Source organism: Tasmannia lanceolata, unplaced genomic scaffold (assembly GCF_043159265.1).
Source record: "Tasmannia lanceolata isolate RefF3 unplaced genomic scaffold, GAP_Taslan_0.1 ptg000044l, whole genome shotgun sequence".
Lineage (NCBI taxonomy): Eukaryota > Viridiplantae > Streptophyta > Magnoliopsida > Canellales > Winteraceae > Tasmannia > Tasmannia lanceolata.
In genome coordinates this window covers 21,178,100-21,205,787 of record NW_027518721.1, presented here as the reverse complement: position 1 = coordinate 21,205,787, position 27,688 = coordinate 21,178,100, and the positions used below count along the sequence as shown (strand labels likewise).

At 40.1% G+C, this 27,688-nt stretch overlaps 2 protein-coding genes, 1 long non-coding RNA gene and 1 pseudogene across 4 annotated transcripts; 2 read left to right on the top strand and 2 right to left on the bottom strand.

Moving 5' to 3' along the window:
• The first annotated feature begins 6,721 nt into the window (after positions 1-6,721).
• LOC143863483 (uncharacterized) lies at positions 6,722-10,296 on the top strand. Its single transcript, XR_013240873.1, has 4 exons — positions 6,722-8,513; positions 8,629-8,723; positions 9,305-9,350; positions 9,799-10,296. It is a non-coding gene; the product is annotated as an uncharacterized LOC143863483 (long non-coding RNA).
• A 3,484-nt stretch (positions 10,297-13,780) lies between these two features.
• LOC143863482 (thaumatin-like protein) lies at positions 13,781-16,503 on the bottom strand. Its single transcript, XM_077374153.1, has 3 exons — positions 16,312-16,503; positions 15,503-15,942; positions 13,781-14,181 (listed from the first exon to the last, which is right to left on the bottom strand). The coding sequence occupies exons 1-3, from the start codon at positions 16,364-16,366 to the stop codon at positions 13,945-13,947; spliced, it is 732 nt and encodes a 243-aa protein (XP_077230268.1). The 5' UTR covers positions 16,367-16,503; the 3' UTR covers positions 13,781-13,944.
• A 4,829-nt stretch (positions 16,504-21,332) lies between these two features.
• Positions 21,333-24,231, top strand: LOC143863597 (Pentatricopeptide repeat (PPR) superfamily protein). Its single transcript, XM_077374313.1, has one exon. The coding sequence runs from the start codon at positions 21,696-21,698 to the stop codon at positions 24,045-24,047; it is 2,352 nt and encodes a 783-aa protein (XP_077230428.1). The 5' UTR covers positions 21,333-21,695; the 3' UTR covers positions 24,048-24,231.
• On the bottom strand, positions 21,593-27,625 carry LOC143863598 (pentatricopeptide repeat-containing protein At2g13600 pseudogene; annotated as a pseudogene). Its single transcript, XR_013240910.1, has 2 exons — positions 25,013-27,625; positions 21,593-24,527 (listed from the first exon to the last, which is right to left on the bottom strand). The product of XR_013240910.1 is annotated as a pentatricopeptide repeat-containing protein At2g13600 pseudogene (transcript).
• Positions 27,626-27,688: the final 63 nt, after the last annotated feature.

The following is a 27,688-nucleotide window of genomic DNA, read 5'->3' as shown; positions in this document are numbered from 1 at the left end:
TCGTTTGCTACAATTTCACTTGTAAAATCACTCATATGTTTAAAATTGATAAAATTCATTGAAAATCCGAAATTAATTGAAAATCATCTGAATATTTCTAAAGAACCTTAAATCTCTGTCACACATTAACTCCTTAATCCATTGAAACAGAAATCTTAGGATCATTAGAATTCCCTGGAAAAATGGTCAGTGCATCCATAATCGTATCCCAATTGCAACCGATCTTTGACAATTTGAATACTTAAGCTATAGCATGTTGTTGGCTCCGAGGTTACTGTCCACGGAAATCCTGAGATATGCCAGGCAATAAGATGTTATAACCTAAGTATTAAATTGCGCAAGGAAAGAACGCACGATTCCCTTCCTTGGATGCTATTCTGGGCCGAAATTGGTGAACCCTAGAACCATTGGTAATCCTCAAGTGTCCATAAATCGAAAATCCATGAAATCTGAAATTAATTAACTTCAAGAATTTGAATTGATTTGTCTCGAGTCTTCCGGAACCATTGGATTATGGTTTCCAATCTAAGAACCATTAGAGCCCAATTTAGGAACACTAGTGTTGTGTCGTGTCCTAAGTTTTAGGGAGTCCTAGAGTTAGGAGTCCAGCCTCATCACGGACGCTTGCTATGTATAGCAACCGTACCATAGGTCTATTTACACTAGTCACCTCATCTTTCCCTAAGACATGCCTAGTAGACTAGGATGTAGGCTAACCTGCATTAGTCTAAGGGACAACTTGCATTTAGATAAGAATCATATAGCATCTTAGATGAAATCCTAAGATAATAAAATCCTCAACTTGAATTAAATAATTCCTCTTAAAACTGTTGAAACAGTCAAATCCGTCTAAGTCGGTGTCCTAGTTGAGTTAGGCATATGTAGCTTAGCTTAGGTGCACCGAACTACGTCGACTCTGATCCCAGTGAGGCTTGGGTACGTAGGCAGCTTGGATGTCAGATGGCATACCAACCGCGAGTCGGCACCACAACAAATTGTGGTGTTTTGTATTTTAATTTTATTGTAAATTCTTAATTAAATCACTTAGGATCTTCCATGAGATTAGAATCTTAGGAGAACTTGCACTTAGATTGAATCCAGACAAATCAAGAAATCAAAATACACATTTAGGATTCACATTGAAATTAAATCATAGGATGCATGTCCCGTAGATAACATATTAACATAGAGTTGAATGAGCCATTTAAAATAAATTTAAAAGAGTTAGCTTTTGGAATCGAAGACCGATTATCGGGCAGGAATGGTGCATGTGGTGGATAAATCCCCACACCTTCCATTCTTGTAACCAGGTAGCGAGTCTAGATTTCTGGTTAATTACGGGTCCTAGATCCCACATCTAGGTGGCGACTCTGTCAGTCTCTTTTATGTGGAATTCGGATTGCCTTAGTGATCCCAAGTTCACATAAAAGACGAATCTAAATCAACACTAAGAAGCACACGCCAATCGCGTGGGTACGAGAGACCAAGAGAGTGCATGGCGGCTCGCGCCCCACCCCTCTCGCGGGATCGTGTCCCACATTACCATTTCTACCTCCCAAAGCCGACAGAATCTCATTCAGCAGCTCTTGTTTCTCCCTTTGATTTATGGCACAAGAGGATGGGACATCTTTCCAATAATCGCTTGAATTTTTTAGCTAAATATGTTTCAGATATTTCTATTTCGCATCCTACACATTGTGATGTTTGTCCTCTTGCTAAGCAGACTCGACTTACTTTTCCTTTGAGTACTATTTCTACTGTTGAACCATTTCAATTGATTCATTGTGATATTTGGGGTGGTTATCGAGTGGCTTCCCTTAATGGTGCACACTACTTTTTAACCATTGTTGACGACTTTACTAGGTGCACGTGGGTATTTCTAATGCGACATAAAAGTGAAACCCGTCAACTACTTCAATCCTTTTTCGCCTTGGTTGAAACTCAATTTGGCTCCAAAATTAAGCAGATCCGAAGTGATAATGGGCCTGAATTTGCCATGCATTCTTTCTATCAAGAAAAGGGAATTGTTCATCAACAAAGTTGTGTTGCCACTCCACAACAAAATGGAGTTGTTGAACGAAAACATAGACATCTCTTAGAAGTTGCTCGAGCCTTAAGGTTTCAAGCTCATTTACCACTTCAGTTTTGGGGTGAATGTCTTCTCACAGCCACTTACCTCATTAACCGCACTCCTACACCCATCCTCTCTGGAAGAACGCCATACGAGGCTCTCTTTAATGTTAAACCCTCTTACTCCCACTTGCGCATTTTTGGTTGTCTATGTTACGCTAGCTCTTATGCTTCGAATCGTTCCAAATTTGATCCTCGCGCACGAAAATGTGTTTTTCTTGGATATCCACATGGTCAAAAAGGGTATAAAGTTTTTGATCTCAACACTCAAACCCTTTTTACCTCTCGGGATGTTATTTTTCATGAAGACATATTTCCTTATCAGTCTCGCAAATCCGATTCCTCATCACTGGTTCTACCTCTTCCATCACTAGATCTGGTTGACCATTCCGCTTCACCAGATCAAGTTAATCCTTCCAATTATCCTTCTTGTCCACTAGAGACGACTCCTACGCCTCATGAACCCTTGGCATCAACTCCTGCACCTCATAATCCTGGCCGACCAACACGTGATCGCCATCGCCCTACTTACTTGCAGGATTATCACTGTGAGCTTGCCGTTCATCCCTCTCCTAATCCGTCGCTTCCCTCATCGGCCGGAACTACAGTAAGCACTAATCACCCAATCTCTCATTTTCTTTCTTATGATAAACTCTCCTCATCTCACCAAACCTTCTCTGTAGCTATCTCTTCCATTGTAGAACCACAGTTTTTTCGGCAAGCTGTTCAAGATCCACAATGGTGTGAGGCCATGGCTCTTGAAATTCAAGCATTGGAAGCTAACAACACTTGGACACTCACCTCCTTGCCGCCTGACAAGAAACCCATTGGCTGCAAATGGGTGTACAAGGTCAAATACAATTCCGATGGGTCTGTTGAACGCTACAAGGCTCGCTTGGTAGCAAAAGGATACAATCAAAAGGAAGGATTGGATTACCATGAAACATTTGCCCCGGTTGCAAAGCTTGTCACCGTTCGATGCTTATTAGCTATTGCAGCGATTCATAATTGGCATCTTCACCAGTTAGACGTTAACAATGCATTTTTGCATGGGGACCTTGACGAGGAAGTATACATGGAGATTCCTCCTGGGTTTGCCCGAAAGGGGGAGACTCAGGTCTGTCGTCTTAACAAATCTTTATATGGGTTGAAGCAAGCCTCTCGACAATGGTTTGCAAAGTTTTCAGCAGCTCTTCTTGATGCTGGTTACAAACAGTCCACGGCCGACTATTCCTTGTTCACTCAATCCGCTGGGACTTCCTTCACCGCAGTACTTGTATATGTCGATGACCTCATTCTTGCAGGCAATGATTTGAGTTCCATTAAAGCTCTCAAAAATTTCCTTCATACCCGCTTCAAGATCAAGGATCTTGGTCGACTTAAATTCTTCTTAGGTATTGAAGTTGCTCGCTCTCGCCAAGGTATTTGTCTCTCACAGCGGAAATATACTTTGGAAATCCTGGATGAAGCCGGTCTGCTTGGATCACGTCCCGCAACATTTCCCATGGAGCAGAATCTCACCCTCACAAACGATAAGGGGACATTACTTTCTGACCCCTCTCACTATCGTCGTCTCATAGGCCGTCTCATTTATCTCACCATTACACTGCCGGATATCGTTTATTCTGTCCAAATTCTTAGCCAATTCATGGACAAACCATGCCAACCACACCTTGACGCTGCTCATCGCGTTCTCCGTTATCTGAAGCACACACCCGGACAGGGCATCTTACTCTCATCCTCTAGCTCCCTTCAACTTACTGCCTTCTGCGACTCAGATTGGGGTCGTTGCACAGAGTCTCGACGCTCCATTACAGGCTATTGTGTTTTGTTGGGTGCTTCTCCAATTTCCTGGAAATCTAAGAAGCAATCTACTGTTTCCCGCTCATCTGCCGAAGCCGAATATCGAGCCATGGCCAGTACTTGTTGTGAGATTACATGGCTAATTCATTTATTGCAAGATCTTCAACTTCATCACCCACAACCAGTTGTTCTGTTTTGTGATAATAAAGCTGCTTTACACATAGCCGCCAATCCCGTTTTCCATGAACGGACGAAACACATTGAAATTGATTGTCATATTATTCGTGAGAAAGTCCAATCCGGTTTGATCCGCACAGCTTACATCTCCACTGCCCATCAACCAGCGGATGTATTTACCAAACCTCTCGGCGCATCTCAATTTTATTATCTCATTCGCAAGTTGGGCATTCACAATATCCATACCCACCTTGAGGGGGAGTATTAGAAATCAAATCTTTTTGATTTCCTAACGTGCATAGCATGTGCAGAGCAATTCTATTCCCTCAATCACGCCATGTGCAGAGCAATCATTTCGCCATCTAGTTGATGTTAATTAATTTTATATTCTTCTCCCTTTTGACTTACTTGTATATATATATATATATTAGGACTTTGGCATCAATAAGATACACAGAAGAAATTCGAATTCATTTTTTTATCAAAGAAACCCAAATCCTCGCGAAGTCCTCGCGCGACGAGAGGATCCAACGGCACGGTGAAAATCTCCAAGAAGAACGCTCTAAATCCTTGGTTTTGATCCCACACAAAACACTCGAAAGAGCCACCAAGAAAAAACCCTTCTTCTTCTTCTTCTTCTCTCTTTTTCTTTTTCCTTTTCTTATTCTTTTATTGACATTTTTACAAGACCCACGATTTGACAAGACGTCCCACTCCCTCACAATAACCCACGATTTGGGTTTTCTTGGTTTTCACTCACCCACTGTTTCTCTCTCCTTGTTCAAATAGGAAACTCATCTTTCCTATTAAAAATAGGATACGTGTGTGGGTGAGCCCTCACCATTTTTTTTTGGTAAGCTGGATTAGGCAAGACCTCGACCAGATATATTAAAAAGAAAATGGAACAATAAATTGTCACAATCTGACAATTTGAAACGAACAGGTAGGACTGTCAATTGGGATGGGCAAGCCTGAAGCCCTCCTGTTCGGCCTGTTAAAAGCCCGCCCAAAGTTAAAATGGGAACAAGCCAAGCTGGGCTTGGTCGATGTTTAAGGCCCGAAGTCTAAATCGGGCTGAGCTTGGGCACACCCTTGTCCAGCCCGTTATAAGCCCGGCCCGTCCTAAGTTATAGATTATATTATTTTTTTACCGTCCATATTGTGTTATGCAATCTCTCTCTCTCTCTCTCTATCTATATATATATATATATATATATATATATATATATATATATATATATATATATAGAGAGAGAGAGAGAGAGAGAACATTTCCTACACACTTGTGTAGGTAAGTTACCTACACACTAGCTTAAAATACAGTGGGGGCCCACATTGTTTGGGTGATCCAAACAATTCATTTGAATGATCCTCACATAGATAGGGTGTCCACAAAAAATCAGATCCATATATATATATCAAGATCATGGCATAAAAATGTCTATACTTCAAGATATATGGTTGTCCACCGCAAAAAAATAGAAGGATAAATGGTTGTCCAAGCGCCAGTGAACACCTAAGTGGTGCACGAACAAGTCCATCCCATAATTCCCAATTGATGTCCTCTGTCCAAACTCCATAATCATTAACTCATCCTTACAACAAAGAATGCATTACCATGTATGATAGCAACGAACAGTGGTACCACTATTTTGGAAGAGGACAGTAGTAGTGTAGTACCACTATTTTGGAATATGATTTCAAGAAATCTTGTAAGTAGCATTGATCATAGATATATCAACTTTTGTTAGTACTATAAATCCTTGCAGTTATTTTTTGTGCATAAAACTCATCTGTATTTACTTAATAGTTTAAATTAGATATTTAATTTTTTTAAATGGTTAAGCCTGAACTCGGCCCGAAGCCCGCCTCAAAACAAATGAGCCGAGCTTGGGAACCCTAGGCCCGCCCAGGCTCAGCCCGATTGACAGTCCTACGAATAGGGCATTAAGCTTTTGGAATAATTGGTTGTTTGGCATGTAAGGTCCTGATTTCAAGACCAATCTACGACCAGCCCAAAAAGGGGCCACATGTGCCACATTTTAGAGATTTTACATGGTGTCAGCCCCTGTAGTCTAGTATTTTTTTCAAAACCAATCTACGACCAGCTCCTATATATATGAGGAAAGTGAAGCTACACTACCAGCTTAAAATACAATGGGCCCACATTGTTTTGGTGATCCAAAGCATTCATTTGATTGGCCCTCACATAGATAGGGTGTCCACCAAAAATCAGCTCCATAGGATCATCCCAACCCTACGATTTATGGAGGCAAAAATGAACGTGTAAAAACCTTCACAAATTTGTCCATTTTTACTCTTACTTGAGGGGTATTTAAGTAAAAATCTATAAATAAATAAATAAATAAATGTTGTTTTGGACTCCTTTCACAAGCTTTGAAAAAGGGTGTTACTGGTCCATAGTTTAGTCATTTTTGTGACACCCATTGTCAATTTTTCCAATTATTGAAGTCTTTGCCAGCAAGACTTTACTTTAGTCGTCATCAACTTTATTTCTTTTATTGTAAGCAATTCACGTATGGCATCTCCGAGCTTTAGGAATCTTACTTTTGAGATATTTTGTAAGGGCGAACTCTAAATAAGCCCATTCTATTCTTAGAACAGATCATCGGCAATCAAATAGAAACTTCCCCACTCTCTTGTAGAAGCGCTCTCTGTAATCCAAAGTCCTCAATAACTCGGAGGCAAGCACTCTTGTAAGTAGTTTTCCCTTTAATAAGAATTTTATTTCAATTTCTTTTTAAGTTTCTTCGGGCACTTCCCGAAAGATAATAGAGACATTGTAGAAAGATTAAATAGTTTAAGTTTAGGGAAACCAGTTAGAAAGAAAGAAACTTACATTTTTGGAGTACATACAGATAAACCAGAAAAGGAAAATGTCTTGTCTATTCCCAGGTGGATCTACAATAATTATCGAAGACATTAGAAGAGAAGATAAAGGTAAATTAATAGCCAGCTCTAGTGGAAGTAATAATATTTGAGATAAATTACGTAGAAAAGGAGAAAAAAGAGAAAGAGTTTTAGAAGAGGAAATAGATGTTAATCAAGATATTCAAAGATTTAGTCAAGACACTTTAGCACTATTAATAAGTCCAAAAATAATCTATGGTAAGAATGGGCCAAAAGGTAAGTATAAATTATATAAGCATTATAGAGAAACCAAGCTTAGTGTAATTAGTCAAGATGATTCAGCAGTTTTAAGCTTAATAGACCCAGAAGGATATAGAAAGTTAGAAGATGAACAAATGGGATTGATGCATTTAGGACTTATAGTTTTAGGAGTAAAAAGATTAACTAGAAAGAAAATAGGAGCAAAAGTTTTAGTTACAGTTTTAGATACTCGTTGGAGAGATCAAGAAAAGGCTACAATAGGAAGCATGGAATTAGATATGAATGAAAATGAAAAGAGAGTATATTGTGCACCAGAATTTATGTTAAGTTTTGAAGATTTTAGAGCTTATATTAAAATAGCTATAAAAACAGAAGGTTATGAAGAAATGACTAGATCAGACGATTTACAAGTGTGTATAGGATATATAGGCGAACTTAGAAATCAGTGTTATACTACGTATAAAGTTAACGAGATAGCAAAGATAATGGGTAGTAAAGGAGTACAGGCCGTAATAGAACCTAAAAGCTTTAGTGAAGAAAATAATGCAGGAGAAGAATGGAATTTATAAGGATTTATCAAAGAACAAGTAACTGTACCTAGAACAAGTGAATTTCAAAAATTAGCTAAGCTTAAAAAAGAATAAAATCTTATGTTTTCAAACCAGATCAATTTATTAAGAAAAAGAATAGAAGATTTAGAAAGAGAAAACAAAACTTTACAAGAGAAAAATCAGTTTTTGAAAGAGATTTTAGAAGAGAAAGAAAAGGATTTGTCTTCCAAAAAAATCCTCTTCTAGACTTTCCTTGGAAAAGGATAAATTCCAAGCTAGCCCATCTCAAACGGTAGATGGTAAAGGCAAATCAAATCCGTTGATGGCTGCCACCTTGCCAAAAGGTGAACAAAGTGGCAGAGGGCCACGCGTCAACTTCATCTAGTAATTCTAATGAAGGTCCTCAGATGCCAGTTTTTCAGAAAAATTTAGCAAAGATTAGAGGAAAGAAAGTTATAAAAATAGCCAAGAAGAATCCATATCCATACTATTCTAAAAGCCTAAACCACTGAAATTTCATCAACCAACTTTTGCCGTAATGCCCTGCCCCCATTTTCCTATTTCTTCCCTGCATATCCAATTTCTCTGGGTCATTTTCGCCATTTCAACTCTTCTTTGATACATGCATAAAACCCGCCACTTTTAATCGCACTGGTTTCAAAAAGAATTCCTTTGCTTCTTCTTCCAAGCATAGGTTCAATATAGATCAAGGAATTTCAGGTACGAATCCGAAATCTTTTGTGGGTCTCGTTTTTTTTTCTTCTTCAAATTTGTTTCCTCAAGTTCCAAAATGAAATCCTGTGATTTTCCTAACCTGAGGATTATTTACTGGCAGTTCTGAAAAATAAGGTCTCCCATAATCACCAACATGATTTTATCAGGGAGAATTGTCAGGGCTTTGGAAAATATTCAGTAATACTCGGTTGGTTGGTAAGTTGCTTCATGCTTAGTATCTATCGTATTCCTTCTTGTTTTGCTCGAAGCATGGAACAATTGAAATACACTTTCCCTGTCTTACTGGTTTTAATCTCAAATATGCCTCCAATAACTTGAACACTTTCAATCATAATGAGTTATGCCCATTTGGCATGGTTCCATGGGCCTTGCTTGGACTGAAGTATTGCATTCTCAGTTGCCAACCATAATAATGATGCCACTGATGACATTTACTATCAACATTTAGTTTGAGAGTATTGGGGGTAGGAGGTTTACACAGAGCTGATTTTTTCTTCTTCCCAATGGTGCCTGATGAGTCATAGACTGTGCAATTGGACCATAGACCAAGATTGCATTGCACTTTGACATGGTTTTCTAGCCGAGTGTGTAGGTTTTTGGGTTGTTGTAGGCCCCACCGCATAGCTACACCTATACCCACTAACTGTTTTTCTTCTGTCATTATCAAAATTATGCTATTTCACTATAGGAATTGTGAGTCCTCGATGTATATTGGTTGTTTCATTCTTCATTCTTCATTCTTATTAATCTATCTCACATTTTAAGCTTTTATGCAGATTAAGGGAAGAATTGCATTGCTCTCTGGTGGTCGTGGTCTAATGGGTAGGGAATATTGCCCTGTTCTAAATAATATTGCTATAATATTGCTAAAGGTTAGCATAATCATAATCATAATCATAATCATAATAATAATAATACTAATAATAATAATAGACAGATAGATAGATAGTGTAGTAGAAAGAATTATGTAAATCTTTCTTCCATACAACTATTATACTAATAATTCCATTCCCCTCATTTCATTTAAAATTTGAAATTTGAATTTCTTTCATTTATGTTATTGAATCATTAAAAGGAACTAATCAATCAAGTTTCATTCAAATTAGATCCAATGAATATTTCAATGATCTGATTCCATGTTCATATTTTGAATCTCCCTAAAGAGAAAATAGAGAGAGTTGTTCCTTTATTGTTTAAGCTTCCCCGGTTTGGTTGGTTTGGGGGATTAATTGATTGGATACCTAAGACCGTTAATGCTTACTGCCGACAGGTTTGGGGATGGTGCACCTTAACGAGCCATGTCTATCGGAGAAGCTTAAAGGAATTCACATAGCTTATGGTGTCATATTTTGCATGCGTTATAGAGATTTCCGACGACACAATGGAGTATAGGTCAACCGTTGAAGATGGGAAAACATTTGAAGCAGATGCTGCAATCATCGCTGCCCCCTTTGGAGTTCTAAAAGCCAACTCCATAAAGTTAGCCAAGACTGCCTAAATGGAAAGAAGCAGCAGTCATAGACCGCGCAATTGGAACTGAGAACTAGAAGATATTGCATTGCACTTTAACAAGATATTATAGCCTAATTTGGAGTTGTTGCAGCCAGATCTTATGAATGTAGTTATCTCCTTCAATGTTTAAATGCCTACCAGCTGGGGAAGATGGAAGCTTTACATTGTAAAATAAACATATTTTTTTGCAGTTTTATGTTGTAAAATACTGTAGTTCCACCACTTTTACTAGTTCTAAAGGAAGACTTATTAACAAGATTGTTTCAGAGACAGAACAGACAAATAAGGAGATGATTGAGAGTATTTTGATAGAAAAATTAGCAGATTTTATAAAGATCAAAGCCAAACTATTGAACTGTGTAGTAAACTCTGTGTAGGGTAATACCTAAATATTTAATTATGGGAGGCATAATAGTAGGGATGGGATACCTATGAGAAATGGTTCATCAAGAGGTATGATATGGGTAAAAGGTAACATGGCTGAGTACTGAGATGCTTGAGAGAACTGAAAAATCTTGGTCACGTGATTGCCCTACATTTTGTTACAAAGATCAACGGTTGAGATCGTATTTTGTTTGGAGACTGTAGATTGCTGCCACCTGTCACATAATGCAGGTCCGGATGCCGGCGAAATATAAAATTGAAATGCCCTTCGGTTTTCGATAAACACAGGCTAAATGCCATTGCATGCACGAGGATTTTGTAGGGTATTTCGGGAACTTTGTAAATTGGGGTATTTTAGTCATTTCACAATTCTTTTTAATTATTTGTAAATGTGTCTTGTCTATCACTATCTTTTGTCCGCCTGTCAATTTGCAGGCGCGGTGTTTGAGATTCGAATTCTTTTGTTAATTACTTAATTGATTAGGAAATGACATATCTACCCCCCTTTTATGCCCCATTCCACTCCCTTGTAGTGTAAGAAGCGGTGTCATAACTCATAAATACACTAAAAGGGGTGGCCAGGTGAAGAAAAGGGGACAAATATGTCACTTTCCAATAAGTAGTATTGGAAGTTTTTATATGTTCTTATACGGTGTAAGCCCTTATAAGATAAACCTCACGTAACAAATATTTGAGGGAAGTGATATATCCGCCCCTTTTGATCACTAGGAACACCCCTGTCAGTGTTTGTGGCAATCAGGGGCATTGAATTCTTCCGACATAAGTACAACAGCTCCTCTTTAGTCACTGATGCACTGACAGGGGGTGTTCCTGGTGATCAAAAGGAGCGGATATATCATTTCCCATATTTGAAAGCTTGAAGTAGAGAGAAAAGTGGGGCCCATTTGGGTGTGGAGCTTAACCACCAACAAATGGCGGGGCCCACTTGTATGACGAGAGCTTAGCTCCCTCTATATGGGCCCCACCCCATAACCCTAGCTAATAAAATGTGGGAGATGATATTTTCACTCCTCCTGCATAGGCATGCGCTCCCTTGTAACTTAATTTGAGGTGAAAAGTGGGCAACTTTAACGCTTTTTGACGTAAAATAACGTTATAAGGGGGCGCATGCGTAATGCAGGGGCGTGAAAATATCATCACCCTAATGTCCCAAATTCCTAATTGAAGTGTCGGCAATTTGCTTAAGTCATGATGGGCCCATCAGGTATAGGAAAGCACATCGATTAGGTAATAAGCATCTGATCTATGATCATTTAGTTGTTCAATAGCAGCCGTTGATCTTTTAGTTTTTAATATTTTGATCTAAGATCATTTTGGTGGTTGAATAACAATCATTGATTCTTTGTTTTTAACAACCAATGAGATTTTTCTATCTTGAAAATCCATGATAGGGCCCACCAAACAGATAGTCCAGCTAATTTAAGGAGGGCCCACAAGCAAGAAAAGCCCAGGTGTGGCCCACTTGTTCAATGATTCAAACCATCTATCTGATAAGCAAGGCTATGGATGGGAGGGTTAGAATCATCCAAAATGAAAATGAATCTTGATCCATGACCCATCATCGATATAGCAAGGCCCAACGATGAATGGTTAGGATCATCAGACAAGTGAGGACTATAAATTGTGTGGTGAGGTTCTGTTTTCCATAACTGCCGCCACAATACTCCTTTTAGATTTCCAGAATCAGGAATTGCAATCAACATCCTGTTCCAATTCTGATTCCCATTCTCCGTTAAATAGAATGAGAAAATTTTAAAATAAAAAAATTAATTAAAAATTCAAATAAAACATTTCATTCGGAACATGAAGGAATCAAAAAATTTTAATCCACTGCCATTGATATCATATTACTTATGGCAAAGCTTTATATTATTTATGAGTATTAGTTTTTAGCAATATTGCCTGGTTTATCGATTTGCTAGGTTTGGGCTTGGGTTGGCTACTAGCAACTCTTAGGCAACGTTTGGCAATTGTAAATTGTTTTTATATGGGATATTAGCTTACTCCATGGTGAGGGAGGGTTGTAGACATTGGACGTAGAAATCGGCAGCCAACAAGAGATGGATATGTGGCATGTGTGGACCAAAACACGTTTCAAATCATACAGCGATCAGAGGATAATCTTGGAAACTAAAATTCTAGGAAAGCTAACCAATCAGGAGAGAGTCATAGAGGCAAGTTTCCTAATTGGTTGGGGGCTCTTGCTCTAGAAAAAGGGGACAGAGTCTGAGCCATCAGAGAGCTAAGCCTTCATCTCTTGCCCTCGATGACTTAGGCATCGGAGAGCCTCCCTAGAGTCCAAACTCCAGCCGCTTTCTGTTGCCTCTTCCTTGCATGCAGGTTGCATATCTTCATCCTAGGATCCATTTTGGCGTGATTTAGATTTTAGCGGAAAACAGTAGAGAATGAGATCTGAGAGGTGAATGAGAGAAAAGAGTGCAAGAAAAGGCTAAAAAACAAGGAACAAGAACACTCATAATACGATTTATTTGTTTCCTGATTTTTAGCCACTTCTCATCCTCTCATCATTCATGCCCTCCCATATGCCATGGAAAAAAGTTTCATGGTTGCCAAACATGGCCCAGACAGGGATTGAGCATAGGTTTTATTCCTCAACCAAGAGGTCGGAGGTTCAATCCCAACTTACCTACCAAAAACAAAACGTGGCCTCGGACAAACCCAGAACCCATTTCATTTCTATTGAATTTCTTTATTTCACTTCTATTCGCTAGCTTGGTAAAACCTTCGCCTTTTTTTTGTTCATTTAAATCTTTCTTAAATAGCTAAATACATGAATGATCACAAGAATATATATCATATTCATACATAGATAAAAAGAACTTGGAAGTTAAAATTAGACATAAATTCATTAGTTTCGGTTTATTATCGGGATTTATAAGTTAGTCACGTTGCGAAAAACCAGGTTACATCTCTCTCTCTCACACACACACACACTCTCCATTTCTTCTATATTTCACAGCCAGTCTTAAATGACTCATGTAGCAGTGCCCATTATTCTAGCTAAAATGGATGGCTCAGAAATAACCAAAGAAATGTTCTGTCCATGAAACTTCTCTAACTGCCTCTTCTCAATGGCTTTTCTTGCCAGTTTGTTTCAATCACAACAGCAACTGTTGCACTACCCAATGTTTTGAAATTTACTACAAAGCTTAGATTTCCAACAGCTTTTATGCCAATATCAATTCAACAATATTGAACAGCTACCCATTTTGGCACTGCCATGTTTTAATAATTGCACTAACTTATATTGTCGTTTGTTATTTAAACAGCTGTCAAAGGTTACTATAGTTCCCAACAAGCTCTCAGAAGCCAACTAAAAAGAAGAGACAAGTTGAGTTTGTCCAATTTCCAAAGCATGGTAGTGCCAATATCCACAACCTTTTAAACCCAAATATAAATACATAATAGAAGAAACTAAGAAAAGAGGGGTACCTAAAGAAAACCCATATTAGTTTAGTCTACAGAAAATGCAGAGGGTCTAGTGATGAGGACAGAAAGTAATAATATAGCTTCCTCCACTGCAAGTAACAATACTGGTAGGATCATCGTAGGCATATGAATACGCCTTCGGACAAGCTGTCTTAAACAGCCGAGAATACGCCGTCGGTTTACAGGTCTGAGGATTCCCATAGCTTCCGGTGCAACAATACTCCGGCGACTTGAAAGCGAAGCACGCGCTCTTACAAGCCACCACCCGATTATCTCTTGATTTCACCTGTTGATTACACCCCGGCTTAGAGGATTCTGCTTCACATATATAATATAGATAACACTAACTCTAACAGCTTAGGCCCTCTTTGTTTCAGATCACCACACCGATGGTGAGGGCCACAATCGATTATTCAATTTTTGGGCCAATAATCAATTGGTGCCCGCATCTGAAAGGAATAGGGCCTTAAGCTTTGTTTCACATGTAAGGTCCTGATTTCAAAACCCAATTACAAGTTTTCAACTAACCCAAAAAGGGGCCACATGTAGACCTGGCAAATGGGTGGGCCGGGCCGGGCCTGGTGTCACCCAGCCCGTACAAGTCCGGGTGGTACGTGCCAGATCATAAGACTTGGAATTTTACGGGTCACAATTTGGTGAACCCGGGCCGGGTGGACCCGCGGGTCACCGGTTTTTTTTTTTTTTTGCTGTTATTATTCCCACACTATAATAGGATGATCCAAGCTGTCCATATGTCCATGTGATGGGTCATAAGGTAAGTTGGTTGTGCCCCAAAAATCATTTTCATAGGATGATCCTAGCCCTCTGATCTACGGAGGAATAGCATATTAATATTTATTGAAACCTCTATAGATCGATGGTAGAGCTAGGATCATCCTATGGAAATGACTTTTCAGAAACAACCTATTTACTTTGTGTTCTATCACTTGGATGGCTTAGATCATCCTATGAGTACTTTCTAAAAAATACGGGACTATAAGGGCTTACACCATATAAAATCTCGATCATTTGGGTTTCTGCGGGCACCCGTGGGTCTCGGTCCATTTTGCCGGGTCTAGCCACATGTGCCACATTTTAGAGATTTTATATGGTGTAAGCCCCTATAGTCCAGTAGTTTTTATTTTTTCAAACTGTATCGTACCGCTTACATCATAGGCTGATCCAACACGTTGCGCCCCAAAAATCATTTCCATAGGATTATCCCAACCCTCGGATCAATGGAGGTTTCCATAATATCCAGTTCCTCTATAGATTGTAGGGTTATGATCATCCTATGGAAATGATTGTGTGGACACAACCCTTTTACGTTGTGGTCCATCAAATGGACGGTTTGGATCATTTTTTGGACCACAATGTAAATAGGTTGTGCCTCAAAAATCAATTCCATAGGATGATCTTAACCCTCCTATATATATATAGGGGGACTAGCCATTATGGAAGGAGGGTTAGAATCATCCAATGAAAATGATTTTTAAGACACAACATATTTATAGGACCCAGCAAATGAACGGTTTGGATCATCCTATGAGGTCAGCTGTATAACACAAACTTTAACAGCTTAAGCTTAATTAGTTGTTTCACATTACCTGCAAACTAACGGGGCACATCTCATTCAGATCAGACACGCACCCAGCATAGCTACATTTCCCACTTCCTCTAAATGGGGTCACAGAAATGGCCAGATTATACCCATCTACAAGGCTAACATCGTAAAAATCTTGTTCTCCAAGGGTAATTTCGGCGAGAGTGGCCGGAGGAGTCCCACCAAGTCCATTACAGGCGAGGGCCCCACCGCAATCTCCGGTCACACAACGGCCCTTGCCGGTGGCGTCGAAGGAACAATCCTCTCGGCCCCAGATTCTGCCAGACCAGCCGGCCGGAACTTTGAGAGAGTAGGCTTTGTTAGGAGGGAGCCGGAATCCGCCTCCGGCGACGACCGGCTTCCCAGCGGTCGGTTGGATTCCCGGCCACACTGTGTGGGTGCATTTATTGTAGATAGCAAATGTAGTTGCTGTTACTCTAACTACTGCAAATTAAAATGTAACAAAAATTTCTTAGATAAGCAAATTTTGATAATTGCACTAACTCATCTTGTCTTTTTATCATTTAAAGAGCTATCAATGGTTTACTATTCATAAAAAGCTCAATCAATTGAGTTAAAAGAGAGAAAAGACAGGCTGAATTTGTGCAATTAATGAAACATGGTCGTGCCAATATCAATAGCAAAACAAAACAATAAAAACTGAACTGGAGAAAAATTAAAGAAATTTAGAACTAAGTCTATATTCTGATTCTGCCAATGCAAATCAGATACCTGGGTTAGCTTGAGCTCTTTAAATATAAAAAGACAAGAAAACCCAGAAACAAAATTGAGAAAAATGAGAGGAAAAACAACCAGCTGAAGCACAGCAGAACACAAAGAGAAGCAGAGATTTGAGTTTTGCCTCCATCGACCTGTGAGAGTAAAAAGGGAGAGTGGGGAGAAAGGGTGTGGTATTTTAAAGAGTTGAAGGAATGGAGAAGAAAAGAGAGTTGTTGGGAGTGGAAAAAGGAGGGGGAATGGATGAAGAAGTCCAGAGTGAGATGGTAGTGGCATACCCTAGGGTGTCAGAGTGAGGTGTGTGTCTCATTGTTTCTAGTTGAAAAATATTCGCTTCACATGGTAGAGATATTAGAGCTTTTTGTTCTTTTCCCTCTCTCTAGTCTAATGCAACCAAAAGCAAAGGAAAGCTGCAAGGTAGTACAGGGTAAAAAAGAAAGTGGAAGGGAAAAAAAAAAATCTGTGGGAGGTTTGTCTCCCATTATACTAGTAATCGAGCAGAAAGAGGAAGAGAACTCTGGTTTCAAGAGAGATTCTATTGGGATACTTGTCGTCTATGGGCATGCATTTGTGTCGTTTTCCCGTATACCCATATAAAAACAGACGTTTTTCTTTATTTAGAAAGAGGTGATAGGGAGGGGAAAGGTATTTGCAGCGGTGAGGTGAAATGAAAAAGATGGACAGCCAAGGCCAAGGTGGCAAACGTGCCATGCAGGCCATGGCAAGTTTGGCCCGGTACCACATGGACCCGGCACGAATTGTTACAGTGATGTGGGCCGTGCTTCATGTGCCGGTCTCACTTTGATGGGAATAAATTAGTTCTGATTTTATAGCTTTTCGAGATTGCTTTCTTAATTGTTTGGTTTGCTTAGGACACCTAGAGAAAAGGGTTATCTAGATTAATGAAACTTTTTTGAGAAAGTGTCTTATGCCCAAAGCATAATTTATCATTCTCTCGTAGTGGATCAAGAGGCTAGTCTTCCCTTGATCAGAGTATCCTTGACTTTTCGGTTCATTCGCAACCGGGTTAATTTTTTGAGCTTTTGACTCGTTTGCAATCAAGCTTGTATCCTAGGCTTTTCGGTTCATTCGCAACCAAGTTGATTCTTTGAGCCTTGGAATCATTTGTAATCAAGCTTGTATCCTAGGCTTTTTGGTTCATTCGCAACCAAGTCGATTCTTTGAGCCTTTGACTCATTCGCAGTCAAGCTTGTATCCTTGAATTTTCGATTCATTCGCAACCGGGTCGATCCTTTGAGCTTTTGACTCATTCGCAGTCAAGCTTGTATCCTTGACTTTTCGGTTCATTTGCAACCGGGTCGATTCTTTAAGCTTTTTGACTCATTCGCAGTCAAGCTTGTATCCTCAATTTTTCTGTTCATTCACAACCGAGTCGATCCTTTGAGTTTTCTTGATTCATTCGCAATCAAGTTAGCCATGTGGCAAGAAAAGGCACGGCACAACAGGTGGCACGGCAAAACACGGCAAAATCTGTTAAAAAGTTAACCTATGTGGCTGTTGTCCCGGGCCGGCACCACACTGGCCGCAGGCCATGAGCCATGTCTAACCTCAAGCCTAAGCCTATTCAAAATAAGATTTTTAGGAAGTTCTTTCAGTTATGTATTTTGAATTTCAAACAAAGTTAAGGCACATGTTTATAATGTTTTTCAGGTAAACTACTCATAAATTCCTCTATAAATACAGAGATATAATATCAAAACTGCAATGTTTTAACATCTTATCGTCTAGCATTTGAAGGGCTTATAAGAAGGATTTGTTCTCAAAAAGCTCTTATAAGCCCTTTAAATACTAAACGACAAGATGATGCGCGCATCTTATCAAAACAATGGAGTGCTGAAATCAAACACCTACAATATTGCAGTTTTTTGGGCAAGGTTTTTGTTGAGAAAATCCGCCTAGCAAAACAATCCGATCGTGCACAAATTAAATGGAAAAGTAAAATAACACAAGCAAGTACAAGATGAACACCAAGATTTTACGCGGTTCGGCCAAGCTTACTCCACGGGCAAGAAACACGATCTTCCACTATGAGAAAACAAAATGCAAGGATTACAATGGATTAATCATAAACCAAGGTTTCAAATTTTAGCTTCAGAGAGTGTTTCGGTCTTCACCGAAACCAAAATTTTTGGCCGAAATCCACAAAACAAGATGAAGGAATATTTTATCAGGTAGAAAATTTCGCTCGAAATCCTCGAAATTTCTGTAATTTCGGCTGAAATTTCGAGACAATATTTAATAATGAATAAAAATCTGTTTTTTTGGTGTTATCCCTTAAATCTCGGCCCGAAATTTCGGAGAAAACGAAATTTCGGTTGAGATTTTGTAACGTTTCGATTTCACCCCATTTTGATTTCGTTCTTGACCAAAACCCGAAATTTTGGTCGAAATTTAAACCTTGTCACAAACCCACAAACCCGCAACCCTTTCCATGCTTCTCAAACCCAAGATCGTACACAAGAGTAATCTGAGAAAACCCGTAAGAAAACCGAAGAGGAACCCATGAAGAAACCCAAGAAAAAATCCTTTTCTTCTTTCTTCTTATCTCTCTTTCTCTCTCTCTCCCTTAGAGTAGCCGTCACCACCAAGCCTCTCGCTAGCGAGAATCTTGATCTTCCTTACATAAGCCAGCGAAAATCTTGGCACACTGCGTCGCTCAACAGCCGATTTCCATTAGCTACAGTGACTTGCAAAGGTGGTGTTTGCTCAATGTTGCAACCGGTTCTTTTTGCCAATTGGGGGTCCACAAAGTTGTGTACTCCCAGAATCTATCAAGATCACAATAGGTCGGAGCTTAATGTACCCTCTAATTCGCAGAGTCTTTGGTGCCAAGGTGCCGGTCAGAGCGTGTACGGATATCTGCATGCAATCTCCTGCAGCTTCATCCTCGTCACTCGGTTCCTCTACCTCATCATCCGTTTCTCCCATCTCTATTAAAAAAAGTTGCTTCTTTTTGCAGCGATGACCGGGAGTATAGCGCTCGTCACAGTTAAAACAGAGGCCCTTGGATTGCCTCTCATTCATCTTTGTTTGGGTGAGGCGTTTGAAGGTGGATGGGCCTTTGCTATTGCTGAGCGTTGGGCCAAGTTTGGTTGCTGCTGTTGCCTTTGGTTGTTCACTCCTCACATGAGCAGCCCGACTTCATCGTGACATGGCCTCAGCATTCTCTTCTTGCAAGTGGGCCTGCCCCAAGGCTTGGCTGATTGTTGAAGGTTTGAACATCTGTACCCGCTGGTGAAACAACTAATGAAAAATCCATCGCTCAACCCTTTCGTTCTTGCTGTCAGTTCTTCAAACTGCTCCTGATAATCTTTGACTGTTGTTTCTTGTTGAAGTTTTGTCAATGCTCCGGTAAAATACTCCAAGGCGTTTGGGCCAAAACGCGTGCACAGAGCTGCAACTAGTTCGTCCCAGCGCAACTTGCCTTGAGCACGTTCGAACCATCTAAACCACTGGAGTGCCTTCTGTTCCATGTGTATAGATGCAAGAGGGACTTTCTGTTCCTCTGGAATCTGGTTGTAGTCGAAAAACTGCTCGACCCCGATACACTCAACCAAGCGGATCTACACCGTCACACTTCGGAAATTCCACCCTGCTGAATTTTGTTAGGACAGGTCTCTGTGAGAAGGCGGCGTGCGAAGGCGTGTTGTGACTAGATCCCTGATGTTCCAGCCTATTTGTAGAGATTGAGGCTGCTAGCTGATCGTACTGCGTTTGGTACTTTAAATCCATGGCAGCAATCAAGTTATTGATTTCTTTGAGGCCTTCCTCATGCTTTGCAGAACTATCCCTGATCTTGGCAAGTTCTGCTTCCATCTTCTTGGCTTCTTGCCTCTAGTTCCCTCTGACATGTCGCCCTGTACCAGGTAGTCAAGAACCTGGCTCTGATACCAGATGATATGTACCTCTTGAGAAGAAGATGACAATACTACCAATTCAAAGTAAACTCCCACATCTGGGGTAAACCCTCTGCAAATGAATTAGACTAAAAGTAGAGATTTTATTCAATAATCCAAAACAGAACAGCAGGTCTCATTATTTATTGCTAGACTTTCCTACGGATCAAGCCAATCTAACAACCTGCAACAAAATAGGGACCAACTCACAACTCCCTACAAAACAGGACTCTAAAACAGATAAAGATAAAAGATAAAGGATACGCAACATAGTCCTCTCTTGCCGTCTTTCCGAAATCCATCGTAGGTGGGAAATAAGGCAACTTTCCCAGCAGTTTTTAATCCTATTTGTTTCAGGTTATTTGACCCTAAACACATAAGGGCTGTCCAAAATCAGTTGATTTGGCCGATTGTTATCAATCAACAAGGAACATTTTGTGCCGATCAGCCAAATGCCAGTGCGTTTCGGGGAAAGCCAGTGCCTGTGGTACTAAATGAAAGGCACAAGGGATTTGGTAGCGCCCATCGCATAAGGCATTTCGCAGATGGCCTGTTTCTTCTGAGAGCAGGCACCTCGTGAGCCGCCTCGTGAATGAAGACAAAATCTGCTGAAAAGTGAGCCTGTGTGGGTGCTCTCACATGCAACAGGCCATCCCGGAAATAGCTATTGCGATAGACCCTAGCAAATCCTATTAGTATTTTTCAAAAATTACTGCACGGCCCACTCCATAGGATGATCTAAACCATTCATTTGTTGGGCCAAAAAGTAAATACATTGTGCCCCAAAAATTGTTCCATAGAATGATCTAACCCTCCTATCCATAGAGTTTTTCATAATATGAAGTCCCCTCTATTCTATGCAAATGATTTTTGGGGCACAAAATATTTACTTTGTGGCCCAACAAAAGGGTTTGGATCATCCAATGGGGGTGGGCCATACAATACTTTTAAAAATAATGGACCATACGGCCAAACACCATATAAAATCTCCTGATAAGCAGCTCCATGAACTTTTTAAAATCATGGTGACTTTATCAAACCTGACTGAAGAAGTGGCCGGTTCTGTTCGGTCCTTTTGAAAACATAGGAAGGTAGGGGTGCCAATATCAAAATAAGTTTTTTAGGAAGTTCTTTTTATTTAGATATGTATTTTGAAATTCAAACACAGTTAAAACACATGTTTACAATGTTTTTCAGGTAAACTACTGGTAAATTCCTCCATAAACATAGGGAAATGATATCAAAACTGCAATGTTTTTACATCTTATCGTCTAGCATTTAAAGGGCTTATAAGAAGGATTTGTTCTCAAAAAGCTCTTATAAGCCCTTTAAATACTAAACCCACAAGATGATTCACTCATCTTATCGAAACAATGGAGTGCTGAAATCATTTCCCTAAATGTAATGCAAATTTAGCCCAGATTGTATTGGTTTTGGTTTTCTCCACAATTTTTATGTACCAATATCTTGAAAATGCATCATAGGTACACAAAATTCTCAAAATTTACATAAAACCACCTGATCAAACAATACAACCAGACTATGTTTCCCATCCCTCTTTCAAGACCACTACACCCAAACATTCAAAAAACAGTTACACCTACTTTCCTTCGTCTCTTCACCAACCCAAAACACTCCCTCCAAACACAACATCAAACCCCCTTACATGAACCATCATCATCAGAAGATGATGAAGAAGAACAAAGTATAAACAACCATTCATTTTGGACTAGAAAAATCCACACCCTTTGCACAAAACAAGCCAATGTAGACGAAGCCCTCTGCCTCCTAAACCACCTCCATCTTCAAGGCTACCGTCCCAATTCCCTCAATCTCAGTAGCATAATCCATGGTCTCTGCAACTCAAATCGATTCTCCGAAGCCCACCACCGCCTTCTCCTCTTCCTCGCCTCTGGCTTTCTCCCTGATGAGCGTACTTGCAATGTCCTCCTCGCCCGCCTTTTTAACTCTCAATCTCCCCAACAAACCTCGCTCGTTCTTAATCGCATGATTTCAGCCAAGCCCCAATTCGTCCCATCCCTAACCAATTACAACCGACTCATCGATCAGTTATGCCTTATCTCACAACCCAAAGATGCCCACCAAGTGTTCGATGATATGGGCAAAAGGGGCCACTCGCCAAATACCGTCTCTTACACTGCTCTTATAAATGGGTATTGCAAGGTTGGTGAATTGGATGCTGCTCGCCGAGTGTTCGATGAAATGGTTAATAGTGGTGTGTTCCCCAATTCTCTTACTTATAGTGTTTTTGTAAGAGGGTTTCTGCGGAAGCGGAAGGTGGATGAAGGGAGGGAATTGATGTGTGAGCTTTGGCGGAAGATGCTCGAAGAAAGGGACCAATCTGTTAATAATGCTGCTTTTGCTAATCTTATCGATGCGCTTTGTCGTGAAGGATTTTTTCATGAAGTTTTCCGGATTGCAGAAGAGATGCCTCAAGGAACATGTGTTGGAGAGGAATTCGCGTATGGTCAGATGATTGATTCTCTTTGCAGGGCTGGAAGGAATCATGGAGCGTCGAGGATTGTGTATATAATGAAGAAGAGGGGGTTTGTTCCTAGTTTGGTTTCTTATAATTCTATAGTGCACGGCCTTAGCAAGGAGGGTGGTTGTATGAGGGCTTATCAGTTATTTGAGGAAGGGACTGAGTTTGGGTACTCGCCATCTGAGCCGACTTATAAGGTCCTTGTAGAAGGTCTTTGCCGAGCATATGATCTATGCAAGGCCAAGAACCTTCTAGAATTCATGTTGCAAAGGAAAGGAATTGACAAAACGAGAACATACAATATATTCTTGGGTGCTTTGTGCCTTATCGATAATCCAAGCGAGCTACTAAATGTACTTGTTTCCATGCTTCAGAACCAATGCAAGCCAGATGTCGTCACCCTTAACACTGTTATTCATGGATTCTGCAAGATGGGTAGAGTTGATGAAGCTATGAAGGTCCTACAAGATATGTTGACAGGGAATTTCTGTGCTCCAGATGTAGTGACCTTCACTACTATCATAAGTGGTTTATTGAATGTGGGAAGAATAGAAGAAGCTCTTGATATCTTGCATCAGAAAATGCCTAAGAGCGGTTGTAGTCCTGGTATCGTGACTTATAATGCAGTTCTCCGCGGGTTGTGTAAATCTCAAAAGATTGACAAAGCAATGGAAATTTTCAATGCCATGGTGGCTAAGGGTGTTTGTGTCGATTGTACAACTTACACCATAATGATAGATGGGTTGTGTTCGACTGGTCAAATAGAGGAAGCTAAAAGGTTTTGGGAAGATGTTGTCTGGCCCTCAAAGATTCACGACAATTTTGTTTATGCAGCGATCCTTAGAGGCCTATGCAATGCTGGAAAGCTAAGTGAGGCGTGTGATTTCTTGTATGAATTGGTAGACTGTGGGATTGCTCCGAAGATTGTGAACTACAACATCCTCATCGACAATGCATGCGAGTTGGGGTTGAAGAGAGAGGCTTATCAGATACTTGGGGAGATGAGGAAAAATGGATTGACACCAGATGCCATAACATGGAGAACTCTAGATAAGTTGCATGGGAATTTAAGGAAGAAATGTGATGATGGTATTCAGAATGTGGATTGTGAAGAGGTTGCCCAGGACTCCATAGGGACTACAGAGTTAGAAGATGCGAAGACACAATCTTTGTATGAGAAGGAAAATAGATTGAAGGAAGAAATGGATGAAGTTTCATTGGATGGAATTATAGACCCGGATTTTATTGCTGAAGAGAAGGAAGAACAGCTTGACAATGATAATGGTGATGGTGGTGATGATGATTTAGTGAGAGAGAAGGGAAGATGTATACAGTCAGACCAAAAAGAACCTTTGTCTAAGATTGCTCGAAGGGTGTTTGGGCTAGTCTAAAAGGAGTCGAAGCAACCTTTTAAAGGGTTATGTAGAAAGAAGTTAATTTTGAGTAAAAGCAAGGATTATGGTACTTATCCACATTGTGAGCCTTTCTTCTAGGGTTCAGTATGATTCAAGTTGTAGAAATAATATTATGAATTTCTTTGAACCAGAAACATTAATAAAAGATGTAATATTCTCACCATACAATCTCAATTAAATTGGCTTGGAAATTATAAAATTTGATTGGCAATAGTCAACTTTCCAATGCAATCTCCTCCTTTGGAAGGGTCCTCAAAGAGAAAAAATCCCAGTTGAGAATGGCAAGATATCATCCATGATATCATCATTTTACAGTGAGAAGCTCACAATTGCATTGTGCTTATAAATACTACAACTGGGATGCCAATCAGAGTAACCAAGAACCTTCGAGTGTGTGGGGATTGCCATTGTGCTGCCAAGCTTATCTCCGAGATCACTGAACGTGAGATTATCCTTCTGGAGAATTGGAATGCAAATTAGTTTCATCTTTTTTAGAATAGGTCTTGTTCGTGTGGAGATTATTGATAAACTGATAGGTTCTTGGTAAACTAATGGGATTATTGGTAAACTGTTGTTTTATATATATCTTCAACATCAGCATTCCTTTTGAGATCACTATTCTATGATTTGGGTGAGAAGAGAAGGTTGGGTTGTTGTTGTTCAGTTCTTACACACTTTGATTCTGAAGCAGAGAATACAGGTGCAGTCAAAACTGAAAATAATGGTAAAGCGACACTCAAAACTGTTATACAGTGATTAGTCAAACCTCTGTTTGATCCACTCTTCCTCTAAGGTGTCCACAATGTCATTGGTGCTCCTAGGAATATGCTTAAAAGTGGGGTACAACATCTCTGTTTTCTGTTTCGGTATTTGAATAAAGATTTTTAGAATTTTAAAATAAATAAATAAAAGTGGGGTGTGAACTATTTCAAGTATAATACCTGCCAGCTTCCATAGTCGCCAACTTGAACCTGCCCATTGTACCACATTGGTTGAATCTCCCCCACCATAAGGCTGCTGGACAAGTTCTTTGAAAAAATACAAGTCCAGAGAGGCAGAGAACTCTTCTTGCAATCACTTTCCTGTCCCAAATGAATGACTTATCTATAAGCCCCGAAACTCTTTCCTTACGACCGCCCCCTAAAAAACTTTGTTCTTTTCTTCATCAGCCTTGTAAGTACCCACATGATTCCAAAGCACTTAAAATACTTGACCAGATAAAGTACGAAAATTTAGAATAAACAAGTGGTTTGGGCCTTTGGGGTTCCCTCTTCCTCGAAGCATAAGAAACACCTTGTTGCAACTTGCAAGCCAGATGTTGTTCTACTTGAGCACACCACACACTAAGTTTATACTTGATTTCCATAAACTCAACTCAACTAAGCCTTTGTCCCAAACTCAGTTTATACTTGATTTCCATCTGCAAAAAAAAAATCTCAACTCAAGGCTGTCACTGGTGCACCTCAGACGTAACGAAAATGTGATATCGCTCAATTCACTCCATCTATGGCTACAAGAGAATCACCAAGTGAAAATCAACTGTGAAGAGGTACCAACGGTTACTATAGTTTTGCAAACCTGTATCTCAAAATCTTTTCCATCTAATGCAGTGTGGATTGTCATTCAAGCATATAAATGCTTCCTACACCCAGCTGTGCCCGGTCTCCTTTCTCAACCCACTGGCATCCAGTCTCCTCCTCACCTTGCCCTTCTCTTCCCACATTCCCCTTTCAGCATAGATATTAGATAACAACACATAAGGCCCATCCTTCTCTGGACGCAACTCCATAATCCTCTCTGCTGACCTTTTCCCCAACTCCATCTCCCCATGAATGCTACAAGCACCAAGCAATGCCTCCCATGCCAACGAATCCAATTCAATCCCCATATCCCCAATAAACCTCTCTGCCTCTTTCAACCTCCCCGCACGGCCCAACATATCAACCACACAAGCATAATGTTCCCTCCTTGGCTTTATGTTATAAACATCAATCATTGACTTGAAAATCCCAAGCCCTTCATTGACCAGACCGGCATGGCTACACGCAGATAAACATCCAAGAAAAGTAATCCCATCTGGCTCCAAACCTTTTCTCACCATCGCTTCAAACATTTCAAGCGCTTCACTTCCCTTCCCATGCTGACCAAAGCCTGCAATCATCGCTGTCCATGATACCACATTGTGCTTTTCCATGGTTTCAAATGCTAATTGGGCATCTCCTAAACTGCCACACTTGGCATACATGTCAGTAAGAGCGTTCCCCACTGATATGTCTGAACTAAATTCTGATTTAACAATCCTCGCATGAACTTGTCGTCCTTGTTCAAGGCTTGCCAAACTACTATATGCTGGGAGAATGCTAGCAAAGCTAAATTCATTCTCCTTCACTCCTTGTCTAAGCATTTTCAGATAAAACCCAATTGCTTCCTTGTTCAGCCCATTCTGCGTGAACCCAGCAATCATCGCGGTCCAGGAGATAATATTAGGTGCTGGAATTATCTTGAAAAGTTGGATGGAAGAGTCCATCCCTTCCTTACATTTTGAATACATGGTTATAAGTGCATTTCCAATAGGTGTTTCCAACGCCAAGCCAGATTTTAGCACACAACCATGGAGCTGCATTCCAAGTCCCAAATCACCCGGTTCCAAACATGTCTTTATGACACTCGTCAATGTGAAACAATCAAATCCTACATCCTCCCGTCTCATCCGAGAGAAGGTTTTCAAGGCCAGCTCTTCGCAACCATTACGTGCAAATCCATCAATCATAATGTTCCACGAGATCAAATCCAATTGAGCTATCTCATCAAACGCCAGCATTGCATACTCTAACCTTACACATTTCGCATAGCCATCGACCAATGAACTACCCACAAACTCATTTGAATTCAGCCCAGATTTTAATGCTTGGGCATGAATCTGCTCCATCAAATGGCGTATTGCAAGACCCACACAAGCACTAAGCAATAGCGATAGGGTGATATGGTTGGGCTTCACATTCTCTTCTTGCATAACAGAATAGAGGCAGAGAGCTTCATTAATGTTATTATGGTTGCGCCGAATATAAATGGAAACCATTGTATTGAAAGAAATTAAGTCTCTTTGAGGCATTTTATCAAACAGTTGACGCGAGAGCCGAATCTTCCCACATTGGCCATAGATGTTTAGGATCTTGTTCCAAAGGGAGATGAAACCATGAGAACTTAATTTTATGAGATGGGTGTGGACAGCCATGGCCGATCGAATATCGTTGGTATTCACGCAGGCCTTCAAAGCATCGACAAGGTGGGATTTGTTCGAATTGACATAGAAAATTCCTAGTCCTTGAGTTGGGTTTCTTTCTACTGATGGGGTTATAATAGAAACTGAATGAAAAGTGGTAAACAGATGGTACAAGTGTTGATGAATCGTTCTAGTGGATTTGCAGTTCTTCAGATTATGAAAAAGAGAGGCCATATACATCTTGGCGTGCTTTAGAATGGTGAGGACTGAAGGACCAAGTCGTTAGTTATTATAGTTACCCCTTGGGGGCTTTAATCATCAAATTCTTCTCCTGTTTGGTTGTTTCCTATCTTTTTCCATGGAAAATTATTTTAAGAGTTAATAAGGGAAAGAC